At 36.3% G+C, this 16,271-nt stretch overlaps 1 protein-coding gene across 3 annotated transcripts in view; it reads left to right on the forward strand.

Annotated features, from left to right (window-relative positions):
- Window positions 1-16,271, forward strand: part of NUDT9 (nudix hydrolase 9) — a 31,674-nt gene that overhangs the window by 8,168 nt on the left and 7,235 nt on the right. For 2 of the 3 annotated variants that reach the window (XM_081139891.1, XM_081139889.1), the window contains exons 2-5: window positions 5,880-6,119; window positions 8,319-8,414; window positions 10,907-10,993; window positions 14,917-15,028. In XM_081139891.1, coding sequence (XP_080996017.1) covers window positions 5,923-6,119; window positions 8,319-8,414; window positions 10,907-10,993; window positions 14,917-15,028 — 492 coding nt within the window. In that variant the 5' untranslated portion in view covers window positions 5,880-5,922. Of the gene's footprint in view, window positions 1-5,123; window positions 5,146-5,879; window positions 6,120-8,318; window positions 8,415-10,906; window positions 10,994-14,916; window positions 15,029-16,271 lie in introns of those variants that run through there. The other variant, XM_081139890.1, reaches the window with a different exon arrangement.

A 16,271-nucleotide genomic window follows, 5' to 3' on the forward strand; every position in this document is an offset into this window, starting at 1 on the left:
AAAGTAATCAGAGAAAGATTCTGTTGTTGCAGGCTTTGAGAATGAAGAAAGGGGAACAAGAGCCACAGAATGGGGGTGGCCTCTAGAAGCTGGGAAAGGCACAGCAATGAATTCTTCTCGAAAATCTCTGGAAAAGAATGCAGCCCTGTCAATATGACATGTTCATTTTAATCCAGTGAGACTCGTGTCTGATTTCTAACCTACAGACTGTAAGATAATAAATTTGTATTTTTATCAAGGTATAATCGACAGACATTATATCACTAGGTGTACAACATGATTCCATATTTGTATATATTGCAAAATGATCACCACAATAAGTCTAGTTAACATCTGTCACTATACATAGTTACAGAATTTTTTCTTGTGATAGGAATTTTAAGATATATTCTCTTAGCACCTTTCAAATATGCAATACAGTATTGTTTACTATAGTTGCCAAGCAGTACTTTACATCCCCATGAATTATTTATTTTATAGCAGAAAGTTTGTACCTATGACTCCTTTCACTCACTTTGCCCCCTGTTCCCCAACCCTTCCTCTGGCAACCATCGGTCTGTTCTCTGTGTGAGTTTTTTTTTTTAGATTCCACATATAAGTGAGATCATACGGTGTTTGTCTGTCTCTATCTGACTTATTTTACTTAGCGTAATGCCCTCAAGGCCCATCCATATTGTCGCAAATGGCAAGATTTCATTTTTGATGGCTGAAGAATATTTCATTGTGTGTGGAATATTTTCTTTATCCATTTATCCATTGATGGACAGACACTTAGGTTGTTTCCATATCTTGGCTATTATAAATAATGCAGTAATGCTACAGTGAACATGGGGTTGCATATATCTTTTCAAATTAGTTTAAATACCTAGAAGTGGAATTGCTGAGTCATATGGTAGTTCTATTTTTAATTTTGGGGGGATCCTCCATACTGTTTTCTGTCATGGCTACATCAGTTTACGTTCCCACTAATAATGCACAAGGGTTCTCTTTTTTCAACATATTTGCCAATACACTTGTTATTTCTTGTGTTTTTGATAATAGCCATTCTGACAGGTGTGATGTGGTATCTCATTGTGATTTTGATTTGTGTTTCCCTGATTAGTGATGTTGAGTACCTTTCATGTATTTTGTCCATCTGTTTGTCTTCTTTGGAAAAATGTCATGAAATTTTCCTGACGTGTTTTCTTCTAAGAGTTATATTTTCAGGTCTTATATTTGGGTCTTTGATCCATTTTGAGTTAATGTTTTTATATGCTCTCAAGTAAAGGTCCATCTTTAACCATTTGCATGTGGATATCTAATTTTCTCAGCACCACTTGTTGAAAAGTCTTTCCCTATTGTATGATCTTGGCATCCTTGTAGAAAAATCATGTAACGGCTTATTTCTGGGCTTTCTATTCTATCCCATTGGCCTATATGTCTGTCTTTCTGCCAGTGCTACACTGTTATGATTACTATAGCTTTGTAGTAAGTTTTATATCAAGAAGTGTGAGACCTCCATCTTTGTTTTTCTTTTTCAAGATTGTTTTGGCTATTTGGGGTCTCTTATTCCTGATCTTAGAGGAAAAGCTTTCAGTCTTTCATCATCAAACCTAAAAGCTGTGGACTTTTCATATACGACCTTTATTACATTGAGATAATTTCCTTTTATTCCTAGTTTGTTGAATGTGTTTATTATCAAAGGATGTTGAATTTTGACAAAGACTTTTTCTGCATCAATTGAGATGATTGTGCATTGTTTTTTTCTTCGTTCTGTTTAAGTGGTGTATTACATTGATTGATTTTTGTATGTTAAACCATTCTTGCATTCCAGGAATAAATCCCATTTGTTTATTGTGTGTAATACTTTTAATGTACTCTTGAATTCTGTTTGTTACTATTTTGTTGAGAATTTTTGCACTGATATTCATCAGGGATATTGTTCTCTAGTTTTCTGGTAGTGTCTTTGTCTAGTTTTGATATCAAGGTAATAATGTTGGCCACATAGAATTTGGAAGTATTTCCTCTTCTTCAATATTTAGAAGAGCTTGAGGAGCATTGATGTTAATTCTTCTTTAAATGTTCAATAGAATTCACCAGTGAAACTATGTGGTCCTAAGCTTTTCTTTGTTGGATGAAAAAAAATAAGGTTTTTATATCACCTTTTAAATTTATTCATACAACCCCATTCAAATTTTACTACTTGTCCTGCAATTTTATTTTCTTGTATGGTTTAGGAACCAATCCAAAATCATTGATTAGTTTTCATTTTCATGTCTCTTTAGTCTCCATCTATCTCTAAGAGTTCCTCTGACTTTATCTTTCATGGCCATACCAATTTAAAGAGTAAAGATTTTTATTCTGTAAGATGTCCTTTAACCCGGGTATGTTCTATAGTTCCTCATGTCTAGACTCTGGTCAAATATTCTTGTAAGGAATACTTAAGAAATGCATGATTATCAGAAGGCACATGATGTTGACTTATTTCACTACCCGTCAAGTTGGTGTTTGTCGCATAGACTATTTGTCTCTAGAAGGGCAAATTGGTCATGAAGCTGTCATCAGTTTACCACATTCTCAGAATTTTGTACTTTAGATGTCCTACTTTAGGGTCATTAGGAATTTTAATCTTTATTTTAAAAATAATGAGGAGACATGAAAAATTTTTGTATATGCTGTGAGATAAAGATTAAGGTTGTTTGTGGTATCTAATTCAGATTTAATGCCTCTTAATTTTACTTTAAGTTTTACTCTGAAGTTTATAGTTTGTGTATTTATCACAGTCTGACTTTTGGTAGTGTTATATTCATGCACAATGTAAGAACCTTTTAACAGTATATTTCTATTTTCCAGTTATACTTCATTTGTGCTATTTTTGCCATACATTTTACACATGTATATTAGACTGTAGACTGTTCTTTAAAAAAATGTATTCCTTCATGTATTCTTAAACAGTTTTCTTCTACATATGTTTTTATGGTTGAATTTTCATAACAAACTTCTCTTTCCCAATTTTTGTGCTAATAAAAGTAAACTTCTGTCCTTTTTTTTTGCAACTAAAATAAATTTAGGTGTAGGTTCCAATTAGTAAACTTTAGCAATATTTTCCAAATTTTCATATTTGAAAATAATTTTTCACAGATGTTGGACCTTTATACAAATATGCATCAAATTTGAATTTTCTGAATTTTAAGTCTTTGAAATTGAAAAGTATGTTTTTGGGTCTTTCAATTAGGTTATTTATTTATTTATTTATTAAATTTTTAAAATTTATCTTTATTGTTGAAAGTATTACAGGTGTCCCATTTTTCCCCCTATTGACCCATTCCACCATGCTCCCACCCCCTCCTCAGGCCTTCACCCCATTATTGTCTGTGTCCATGGGTTATGCATATATCCATATAACTTCTCTGGTTAATCTCTCCTCCCTTCCCTCTTCCCTCTGAGATATGACTGTCTGTTGCATGCTTCAGTGTCTCTGGGTCTATTTTGTTTGTCAGATTATTTTGTTCTTTAGCTTCTTCTTAAAGAAGACCCTTCAACATTTCATGTAATACTGGTTTGGTGGTGATGAAACTCCTTTAGCTTTTACTTATCTGTGAAGTTCCTTATCCGACCTTCAGTTCTAAATGATAGCTTTGCTGGGTTGATTAATCTTGGATGTAGGTTCTTGATTTTCATCACTTTGAATATTTCTTGCGCCTTCCGTCCTGCAAGGTTTCTGTTGAGAAATCAGCTGACAGTCGAATGGGTGCTCCCTTGTAGGTAACTAACTAATTGCTTTTCTCTTACTGCTTTTAGAATTCTCTCTTTGTCTTTAACCTTTGGCATTTTAATTATGATGTGTCTTGCTGTGGCCTCTTTGGGTTCCTCTTGTTTGGGACTGTCTGTCGTTCCTGGACTTGTAAGTCTATTTCTGTACCCAGATAGGGGAAATTTCCTGTCATTATTTTTTCAGATAGGTTTTCTTGCTCTCTTTCTTCTCCTTCTGGCACCCCAATAATATGAATGTTGGGCCCCTTGAAGTTGTCCCAGAGACTGTGTACACTATCTTCATATTTCAGAATTCTTTATTCTTTTTGCTCTTCTGGTAGGGTGTTGTTTCCTCATGTTCCAAGTTGCTGATTTGATTCTCAGCGTCCTCTACTCTACTGCTGATTCCCTGTAAATTATTCTTCATTTCAGTTCGTGTATCCTTCATTTCTGATTAGTACTTTATTATGTCATTGATGGTCTCACTTGTTTTCATAATAGTCTTACTAATATACTTGAACATCCTTATAACCATAATTCTGAACTCTGTATCTAGTAGCTTTCTTGGTTCTATTTCATTTAGTTCCTTTTCTGGAGTTTTCTTCTGTTCTTTCCTTTGTGACATGTTTCTTTGCCCCCACATTTTGGCTGCTTCCAGGTGTTTGTTTCTATGTATTAGGTAGAGCTGCTATATCTCCGGGAATTTGTAGAGTGGCTTTGTGTAGTAGGTGTCCTGTAGGGTCCAGTGGCTCAGCCTCCCATTCACCTGAGCTGGGCCTTCTAGGTGCTGCTCTGCGTGGGCTGTGTGCACTGTTTGGTTGTAGTTGAGCCTTGGTTGCTGTTGGCATCCCTGGGAGGAATTGACCCCCAGGCCCATCGGCTGTGAGGACCAGCTGAAACTACAGCCAAAGAGCTGCTGTGCTGGAGACACCCCTATGGAGCAGGATTTACTTCAGTGGAGCTTGGCGTTTGCCAAGTGCACCCCTTGAGTATGTCACTCGTGGATATGGTAGGGTTGTAATGCAAAGTGGTCAAGTCTGACCACTAGGTGCACTGCCTCTGGGGCCTCCCGGGAGGTGCAAAGTCAGCCTCTGTCAGTGCCTTGTCCGGGGACACCCAACATGAGCTACACAGCAAACCGTAGTTGGCTGCTACTTGTGCTGGGCTTGGAGGTGCCCAGGAGAGGCCAAAGATGTGAGTCCGGTGCTGGCGATTCAAATATGGCACTGGCCTGCTGGCTTGGTGGGGGGGGGGCTTGCCAAAGGAGCAATGGCCTCTGCCAGCTCTTCTGTCTGGCAGCAAGCTGCCCCTCCAGCTCTTTCCCTGATTCCAGGCAAGTTTGTTCCTCCCCGAATGTCCCAGGGTCATTTCAAGCTGCTGCCTGGCGATGGGGCTCAGAGGGAGCGCGCCTGAGTAAGTCCGTATGTTGGCCCTTTAAGTGGAGAGTATGGTACTCCCGCAGCCTCCTTGTCCCTCTGTCACAATCCCTGCTGGTTTTCACAGTCGGAAGTTATGGGGACTTCTCTTCCTGGTATTGGAACCCTGGGCTGGGGGCCTGCTGTGGGGCCAGGACCCCTCGCTCCTCTGGGAATCTTCCACCACTGATATATCCCTCCAGGTAAACCGTGGGACTGGGGCCATGCCGCAGTTCAGCCTGGATTCCGCCCTCTGTCTCTGTCCTTCCCACCCGTCTGGGTGCTTCTTCAGTTCCCTAGTTGTGGGCTTCTGTTCAGCCAAATTCAGGAGGCTTGAGTGATGGTTGTTCTTTATTTTAGTTGTAATTTTGATGTGGTTGTGGGAGGCGGCAGGTACCGCTGTTACCTATGCCGCCATCTTGTTCCTACCTAGGTTCTTTATTTTTACTTTTTTGGGTATTTATTTAAAATATTTTTCTTGCCCGGCCGGGCGTGGCTCAGAGGTTGAACATCGACCTAGGATCCAGGTGATCGGGGTTCGATTCCCAGTCAGGGCACATGCCCGGGTTGTGGGCTCAATCCCCAGTCAGGGGTGTGCAGGAGGCAGCCAATCAATGACTCTCTCATCATTGATGTTTCTCTCTCTCTTTCTCCCTCTTCTTTTCTCTCTCTGAAATCAATAAAGATATATTTAAAAATATATATATATTTTTTTCTTTTTTTTCCTCCCAGAAACTCATTTTCATCCTGTGGATTTCATCTTAACTCCAACGTGATGTCTGGTTCTAATGGTATCAAAGGGAATTCCCACAACAAGGCTCGGACATCTCCTTACCCAGGTTCAAAAGTTCAGCGCAGCCAGGTTCCTAATGAGAAAGTAGGCTGGCTTGTTGAGTGGCAAGACTATAATCCTGTGGAATACACTGCAGTTTCTGTCTTGGCTGGACCTAGGTGGGCAGATCCTCAGATCAGGTGAGCAAATTAGCTGGCATTAGCTGGGTGTAAGGTTTTTAGAGAAAATAATGGTTGCATTTGTAAATAATTATTTTGATAGCTGAACTATTTTTATTTAGTGCTTGATTTTGTTATAACTTGTTTTCCACATTGCTTGAATTCTTGCCAAAGCTAGATAGTCTATGTTCATTTATTTTTGGGGAGATTTTACGATGATCATTCTAAATGTGTATATCTATTTTGCTACAGAGTATTTTGTTGTATGAAATGACAAGTGGTATCTATTTTCATTTTTTCTGTCTGGGTTATCAATAGAACATCTTTTGTGGTTGTTTTCCAACAGAGCTAGACTTGTATTTGAAGTAATGAAAATGTTTTTCAGAAATATTTTCCAAATTATTAAGAAAATATATTCCAAATGATAAAAGTAGAGCAGTGTGAAGAAAAGAAAAGGAATCAATAAAGGAGAGACAGAAAGGAAAACAAAAAAATCAAGCAAAAAATGCTTTGCCTAAAGTCATTAAAGTGCTACATTGACTCATATTTTATATTTATATTCCTTTTAATAAATACAATTTTTTTTTTAATATACTGCCTATGAGGTAGGCACTGTACTAAATGTTTTATAAACATTATTTTTATTTTATTCTTATAAGTATTCTGGAAGGCAACAGGGTTGTTATTTCTACTTTATAGAAAAACAAACTACTCTGCTAAACTTCCTAGTTTTAGAATCCTTTTATACATTTGATTTAATGGATGAATTTATTGTAAATCATAGTCCTCTGAAGGCATCATTTAGTCAGTTAAGTAAAAATTGCTGGTTGGATAGATCCCGTATTATTTCATTAGGTTGTTAAACTTTACCACTGACTTATTGCTGTCATTCGATTTTGACGGACAGTTTTTTTATTTTATCCAAAGATGTGGTTGTAACTTTGTGATAGTATTTGGATTATGAATTAGTCATGAAGCTCACCTGTGGAGAAATTATTAGCTTTAAATAAGTTCCATTTCCCTGATTTTAGAGGATGAATATATTTACATATGCATTATAAATACCTATTATGCACAATTAAAATTAATGACATTGGCAGGGGTGCTATATAATGTAAATAGAAAAATCAAATACATTTTCTTATTCTTCAGCCAGTTTTTTAACAGTTGAATATATATCACCATCTAAATCAAGCTTTATTACTAACATTAATGGTTTAATTGTAATTAAGTTTGTGATTTTTAATTTTAATGGTTAATTTCTGGAGACCCAAGAGCATTATAATTCTGGTTTTATAATTTCATAATTTTAACACTTAATTCTTTTTATTTGTGGGTTAGATGGAAGATTAGTTAGAAGTCTTGAGAGAATGTGTGTATTATTTAAATTGGAAATTATTCCCAAAACAGAGCACAAATATTTCTGTGCTCACTTACTGGAATTAAAGGAAGGAAAAAGTGAAACTTATGTCAGAATTGTCCAGGAACTATCCAGTGCTATACAACTCTTTATTCACTGACATGCAGTTATGTCAGTGATTTCATAATGGTAAGGAAAGTAGTTTACTTATGTTTTTAAAATGTTCTTGTTGAGATCTGACATTAATGCAGTAAAGTGCACACTTCTTAAGTGTGCAGGTGAAGCTCAGTCAAGTTTTATGTTTATATAGTTCTGTAACTAATACCCAAATTAAGATCTAGAACATTTTCAGCATATCTATTTTAATTTACATTATGTTTATTATGAAGCTTGTGGGATGAATTCACTGTTTTGTAGGTTTACTTTGATAAAAATTATCGTCAGTGTACATTTGAAAAAATTAAAATTACTTTGAGACAATAGAGATATCAGAAGGAATCTTACTTTTGGAACTGCGTAGGAACCAATAATTGCCATAATTTGCACACAGACAATTCCTTCTTGCTAACAGTAATATAGACTTTTTGTAGCATGTGGGAGGAAGTCCATTTCTTCTGCCATTAGTCCTTCCCAGAGGGATTATGATACATATTCTTGTATTATAAGGTGTTTTGGTTAACAGATTTTTTTTCTCAGAAACTGATTTGAAGGAGTAAGATGGATTTGTAAGTGAAAAATAAGCCTTAAAATTTTAGTTTCAGGGATACTACTTATTGTAAATAACAGGTTGACTGGCATTATTAAGTTGTTGGTAGTATTGGACCATTATTTCTTATTTTGCATTGGTATTCTCATTACAGTGAAAGTAACTTTTCTCCCAAGTTTAATGAAAAAGATGGGCATGTTGAGAGAAAGAGCCAGAATGGCCGGTATGAGATTGAAAACGGAAGACCTAGGTAGGTGCTGGGAGTGGAACATTTTACAGTAGTGAATCTTCAAAACGTAGAAAGTATAATTAACGTTTATCAAGTGCTTGTGTGTGCCAGACATTGTACAAAATAATTTACATATGTGATCTAATTAAATCGTCACAATAACTCTGTAGGTGGATATTTCTAGTTCCATTTACAGATAAAGAGAGAGAATGTAAGCAATTTGCATATCTATAGTTCATAAGCAGCAGAGGCAGGATTTGAATGCATCTTTTTGTAACTCAACCTTGAAGTTAGAAATAATTAATTGAATAAATTAACAGAGAAAGGATTAAAAATTGTATATTAAGTAGTTATTTATTAAATGTGATAATGCCTTAAAGTAAGAATTATCCAAACATAAGAGTAAAAGTAAAAATAACCAAATAATGTAATACCAAGAATATTTGTATACTTTTAAAATTGATTTTTCTACACAACTCCAAAATTTTCCATTATAAAAGTTTAGAAGAAATGTAGAAATTAGCATGTCCCGAATAAAACAGGAAGGCTCACAGATTTGTAATCATGGCTCTTCTTGTAAAGCGTTGCAGTTTGTGTTCTTTGTTCCTCATGACAAGGAAATTGATAAGAGCTCCTTTTGCTGCAATCTGGCCCTTCAGTTTTGCTAAATTCTTTCTTTAGTCGTAACTTACCTTTCTGTGTTATTGGATCTTTTTAAGTCAAACTGTCCTTGTATTTGACATTCCTTAGGTTCTTTTCTTGGTAAAATATATTAAAAGATAAGTACACATACAAAAGGGTAAGCAGCAAAGGCAAGATCGCATGTTCCCTTAGTCTAGACTCTTGGACAAATAGAAGCCGGCCCCAGCTTGCCTAGAGCAACAGTGAGATTTATCTTTACTGTAGGGCTATAGGATCATCTCAAGCAGAAATTCAGCTAACTTTAGGAAAGGGTGAAATTGGAAATCCATCAGGACTGCCTCTCTGCCTCTTCTCTGCTTTTCTTTATATGTTGCCTTCATTTCTCCTCTGCAAACAACTTTCTCTGCTTCTCAGGCTATACAGTAGCCTGTATGTCTTTCCCAAAACTTCTAATTTACAAGTTACATGCATAGTCATCTCTAAAACTAACATTCTCTCTCTCTCTTTTTTTTTGTTTTGTTAATCTTCACCAGAGGATTTTCCATTGATTCTAGAGAGAGAGGAAGGGAAGGGGAGAGGGGGAGAGAGAGAGCGAAGAGAGATAGAAACATCGATGTGAGAGAGCCACATCAATTGGTTGCCTCCTACACAGGCCCCAACTGGGGGCGGGGAACCTGCAACCCAGGTATGTGTCCTTGACCAGGACTCGAACCTGTGACCCTTCAGTGCGAGGGCCGATGCTCTAACCACTGAGTGGGTGCCGGCCAGGGCACATTCTCTCTCTTAATATTGGTTTGGATCATTTGTGTTCAGGGGTGTATGGTTACATGTGACCACCCTGCCCCTTTTCCTGTGAATTTCAAAAGGAGAATTATTTTTACCTGATCAGATATCTTGTCTTTTTGTCTTTATCTGGAAGTCTGGCTGAAATATTTCTAAGTCCAGTACAAAACAATATAAAAATCCATCTAATTTTAATAACAATCATGTGGAAGACAGAATAAGAAGAGATGGCTAAAAGAAAAATTTTGACAAGTTATTTACTTTTACATACTGGAACAAAAGAAATAATGTTAAATAGGTTAAGATTGCAGATTGGGGCATTTCATTGATACATAATGGTGAAAATTGAACACTTAAGGAATATTGATTGGAAGAAAAACGCACCTGCATGAGTCTTGTTATGTTTATTTGACAGACTTTGTAATATTGGGTTGGCATTAGGTTAAATGGTAAATTGGCATTTTTACAAAATTTTCTTCTTTAAAATTGTTTTCTTTAAAAATTGAATACTTGAAACACTTGAAATCTTGAAACGTTAAGTAATATTACTACCTTATATGCTACAAAATATATATTACTGATAATAAAAATTCAGAACCCACTAAGGAAAAGTGGACTTCAATATGTAACAAAAAAAAATTTTTAATAGAAAGGGTTGTAGGAGAGTAGAGTAGAGAGAGGCTGATGAGAGAGTGCAGAGGAGGGGAGTGCCCTGAATAAAGTGTCACTGTTTCAGAGAGAGATGAGTAGGTGCAGAGCCTTTCATCCTACAAGATTTAAGAGTCCAGCAAGGTTTCACTTTGAACTTAGGAGCACAGGTGAAAACAAACAAATTCTTATATTGTAGAGCAGCTTTGGAAATGATCCTGCTCCTGGATCAAGCCCCGATCTGAAGACATGCACAAAAGAAAAGTTAAATAAAAACATAAGGCAGTGTGTGCTTTCAGTGCTAGCTATGATAGTGCTACTGGACTTGGGTGGGTGGAGATACTGTATTCTTCTTATTGCTCTTACTACCCTTTATTGGGCCATATCAAGTTAGGTTAAAAAAGATGAACCCATTCAGTTGATTTTGTTTTTCCCCCCAGAAATCCTGCGGGACGGACAGGTTTGGTTGGCAGAGGGCTTTTGGGGCGATGGGGCCCAAATCATGCCGCAGATCCCATCATAACCAGGTAAGAGCTAAAAAAAATTTCAGTGGCAGGGAGCTCAGTGATTGGAAAAATACAGACTATAATGACTGTAACCACGTGTTTACATGTACTTATATAGATATGCACGTATGTATATACAGGATATCCCCAAAAAAGGTATACACACTATGTCCTTAGGTTCTATTGCATTTTGAAAATGAAGTGTATTTTAATAAACACTGCCTATATAATTATTCAAAGTGTGTATACATTTTTGGGGGATACCCTGTATTATGTGTTTGTATATATACAAATGTTTATATACATGTATTTATATAGACACATACAAACATGTATATATACATAAGTACACATACAAAATCTATCTATTAAAAAGGACTATGTAAAATTATAGTGATGTGATATTAGTGTGAAGCTATAGTTCTTTATTGTATAAGCAGGTTAGGCGTTATCTAACCAAAGTTAATTCACCAGATACTTATTGAGCATCTATATGTTCTCAGAATTGATTAGGAGCTTTGGAGGATATAAACAAGTATAACAGGTCTAAGTTTTAGCCCTGTCATTGAAGAACTATGGCTTCATTTGCAAGATGGAACATAAGAAATAAGACATGTCAACGTAACGTGGGTGATGCAGGGTGCTTTAGAGAATGAGAAGATTGGATGTGGGCATGATGATGGTAAACTGGCACACCCAAGAAAGGTGTCGTGAAGGAGGTGGATTGGAGCTGAACTTGAGGTGTGGGTGGGGGACAGGAGGAAGCCTAAGAAAAAAAGCCTCGTAGTAACACATTCCTGTTTGAGTATTGAGGGATGATGAACAGGTCAGCGTGGTTACACCCTTGTAGGAGACTAGTGGGTGGTAAATGAGCTTTAAGTTAATTTTTATACAATTCTGTTGTGGAGAATATAAATGCCAAAGTGAAGAAGTGTGAACTGGAGACATTGAAGGTTTCAGAACAGGGAAAAGGCACACTTTCTGAGGCAGATCCACCTGGTAGGCCAAAATCATATTCTGAAGGTCCCCTGGTAAGCGAAAATCAGAATAAAAAAGATGGGTGAATCTCAAGTTTAGATTGACTTAGCGTAAATCTCCATAGAAACCATGTTTCTAACACATCTGAAATTTTCTGTCATTTCTGTCATACTTTCAATTATTTTTAGGATTTTTTCACTGACCAACTCCCTTTATCACATGTAATTGTTATTTTTCTTCTTTAGATAATGCATATGACCTAAATATCCTTACTTTTTTAGTTTTGATATTTTAAGAGCCTTTCTTTCTTCCCGGAGACTTTGTTTTTCTCTGATCTGAGTTATAATAATGATTTCATATTGTAACTCTAGGAAAGCAGCCTATTTTTCTTATTTCCATGTTACTGGAAGAGGTACCAATACTCACCCCATCTGATTCTTTTACTTGCTCTTTCAGTTCCTCTTTCAAAAGGGATCTTTACTCTTAACCCTTTACATCCCACCCCAGTTTTATCTTTCATCTATCCATTTATCTATCTTCTATTCACCCATTTATTCATCCATCCATCCACTTACCCACCCACTCATCTATCTACCTAACCTATCTACGATCAACATACCTATCTATCCACCTAAATTCCTTTAGAAACTTTATGGGTTAAATGAGATGGGAAGAGTTAATATATTCTTATTAATGAATATAAGTAAAATAATGTAAGTAAATACTAATGGCAGTATCAGTTTCTTTCTAATTTTGGTGAGGCTTGCTAAAAGCAGGAAGGTGTGAAGCATTTAAAGGAGGAATGCTAGTAAGGGGACATGAAGCAGCAAGGGAAGTCAGAGACTTGAAAGATAGCCTCTAATTAGCTTATCTTTATCTGTGGTAAACCAAATAATGGCTCTAATTAAACATGGTGATTGTATGTCATGTTTTTGAAATGCAGACTTTTGAGCATAACTCTGTCATTATACAGGTAAGAGAACTGAAGCCTTAGATCGTCCAGGCTACAAAAGAGCTCACAAGTGGTGGAGCCTAGCTTTCAGCCGTACTCCTAGGTTGATGTTCTTTGCTATGTCAGTAATGCGTATGTTAAATGACGAATTCCTCTAAATAGAGGAGTGATTGTGGCAAAGGAAGGAAACAAAGAATGAAAGATGTTGAAGAATCAACAAGACTAAACAAATGATTAAAAAATATAGCTCTGCTCCAGGCATTTTGCTAGGTGCTCTTATTAGTTTTTACATTTTTTTCCTCACAAAACTCCTCAAAGTAGGTATTGACATATCTGTTTTGTAGACCTGAATGGAGACTCACTGAGGTTAAGTGACTTGCCTAAATCTTGTAGATCTGAAATTTGAATCAGAGGTATTTGGCTGTAAATATTGTGCTTTCTCTCTTTTTTTTTAATCCTCACCTGAGGATATGTTTTTTTAAATTGATTTTTTTAGAGAGGGGAAGGGGGGGCAGAGAGAGAGAAAGAAAGAGAGAAACATGAATTGCCTCCCATAAGGGCCCCTACCAGGGATTGAACCTGCAACCTAGGTATGCGCCTTGACCAGAAATCGAACCCACAGCCTTTTGGTATACAGGACAATGTTCCAACTAACTAAGCCACCCAGCCAGGGCTACATTCAGTTTCTTAAACACATTTTTTTCCAGTGAAAGATATTGTAAACAATTTTCTCAAAAAGCAAGACTAGGAACTCTGTTCCTTTAACACATCACTTTATTTTACAACTTTGTTTCTTGCTTCTGATTTTTCTGTCTGGCATCCTTAAAAACAGATGTTGTCTTCTTGTACCAATTTTTCTTTCATTTCTAGTTATTGTCCTTATCAAACTGTGACTGTGGCTTATAATCTGTTCACTTACATCCCTAGCTCCATTGCCAGACTATCAGCTCTTCCATGGGAGGAATTATGGGTTAGATATGGTAGTCAGCCACTATATAAAGAAATTTGGAAACTCATATCTAAACTAGTTTATTTCATTGAATCTCCTGCAGAACAATAATTAGACCATAGGCTTTCTTTTTTAGTTTAATATTAGAAGTTCAAAATCTTTATCTTTGCCTAAGAGAGTTATTAGAACAATTCTTGAAATTGGGTGGAGGGAGTTAAATGTGGTGGGGGTAGGGGAGGGGAAGGGGAGATTTATCAACATCTCTGGGAAAGAGGCTGTAGTTAGAAAAAGTGCATTCTGAAGTTAACATAGCTTTGATACTTTTTTAAAAACATGCAATTCAATTCAAATTTAAATTTAAACTAAGGGTAGAGTGAGATTTTTTTTTAATTAAAAAGAGGCATAAAGATTGAGAAGTTGCCTAGCCAGCGAGGCTCAGTGCTTGAGCGAAGACCTATGATCCGGGAGATGGAGGTTCAATTCCCAGTCAGGGCACAGTTAGGGTTTCCGGCTTGATCCCCAGTAGTGGGTGTGCAGCAGGCAGCCAATCAATGACTCTCTCATCATTGATGTTTTTTTCTCTCTCCCTCTCCTTTCCTCTCTCTGAAATCAATAAAAATATATTTAAAAAGATTAAGAAGCACTACTTTTGAGAACAGCTGAACCTGTGTCATATGCTCTGCTTTTCTGAACTATGAAAAGCAAATATCACCAGATCTTTTACACTACCTGTAATTCTTGAAAAGGATCTATGGACTTAAAAAACAAAGCTTTTATGACCCTCTCTTTAAATTCTGTTGTGCTTTTAAAGTTCTTTTTTTTGGTTGTATTTTAAAACTGTAAAAACTTTATATTCTGAATTTTTATTATGGAGAATACAATATCTTTTATGGAAAGTAGACATATTTCTAATACAAAATACTTTTTGGTAAAGGAAGCTGAAATAGGTAAATTTATGTGTACTCTGTTATAAAGAGAAATACATCTTTATAACTTTGACTCAAGCTTAGATAGAACCTTGGTCTTTGTTCTAAATTGGTTATGATCTTACATTACTATTTACAGATGGAAAAGGGATAGAAGTGGAAATAAAATCACCCACCCCATTTCTGGGAAAAACATCTTACAGTTTGTTGCAATCAAAAGGAAAGACTGCGGAGAATGGGCAATCCCAGGGGTGAGCATTAAAATTAAATCAAATTAATGTTTTAAGTTCTTTTTAGTTTTAGTTGCTTTATTTACCAAAAGATTATTGTGTGTGGATCTTTTCTACTCCATCTACCCTCCATTCCTCACCACTTCAGTAAGTAATTATTTTGTCATTCATCACTGAAATGAAGTGTCATTGTCAATAACAACTGTAGGATAATACAACAAGGTTGTTAGAATCTGAGTCTGAATCTGAAACCCTTGGGAAAGAACATGGACTTTGGAGTTAGACAGAGGCGCATGTCCTGGCCTTTCCACTTTGAGCTGAGTGATTCAGAGTTCTGACCCTCATCTTTACAATAAAGATGATCATATCTACTTCATAGGATTACTAGAGATAGCATGCAAGCATTGGTGTAAAGTAGGTATTCATTAATGTTGGGTCCCAGCTCAGAAATCAGCCCCTACTCCAAGCCCAAGGTAAGATTTTTAGCATTTTTGTTGTTGAATTCTGATAACTTTAGACATAATAAAAAAGATAACTTACTATTTCTTGTAGTTTTAAAAATTTCCATAATATCAGGAAGAGTGTACTTTTGGTGACTTGATGTCACTGGTATATTTTAAATGGCTTTTAAAAAGCATGTATGTGTGTGGCAGAGGGTTTTATATTTAATGCCATAATGTGAAATGGAGATAGTCTGACAAGAGGTTGACTTTTTATACACATACCACTATCTGCAAGAATGGTTTTTTCTTTATAAGATAAAAATGGAATGGAAATGAATATCTCAGCTGACTGTGATAAAAGCTTAGGCTACTTATTATAAGCCAAGTAGTCAAACTTCACTCAATGCTGAGTGCAAAACGCAATAGTGATTTTATCATAGGAGTTTATATTTTTATTGTCATTTGAAATTCTGATCAGTCAGGGAACTGTTATCACTGATATCATTTTGAGAGTCATTCATCAGTATATTTTGTCAGCCACTAATTTAGACATTGAGGATCCAACAGAGCAACATGAACCAACATCCCTGTCCTCTTGGTGCTCACACTTCATGGGGGGAGAGAGATAATATAAGATAAATAATTGTATGCTAGAAGGTTATATGTATTAAGGAAGGGGACCAGGAAGTGTTGGGGAGTTTGCCACTTTAGACAGGGTGGTTAGAGAAGGCCTCCCTGAGAAGGTAACATTTGAGTAAAGATCTGAAGGTGGTAAATGAGTGAGTTATGTGGATGTCTGGAGAAAAAGCATCTTGAACAGA

Source organism: Miniopterus schreibersii, assembly GCF_964146895.1.
Source record: "Miniopterus schreibersii genome assembly, chromosome: 1".
NCBI classification, from domain to species: Eukaryota; Metazoa; Chordata; class Mammalia; order Chiroptera; family Miniopteridae; genus Miniopterus; species Miniopterus schreibersii.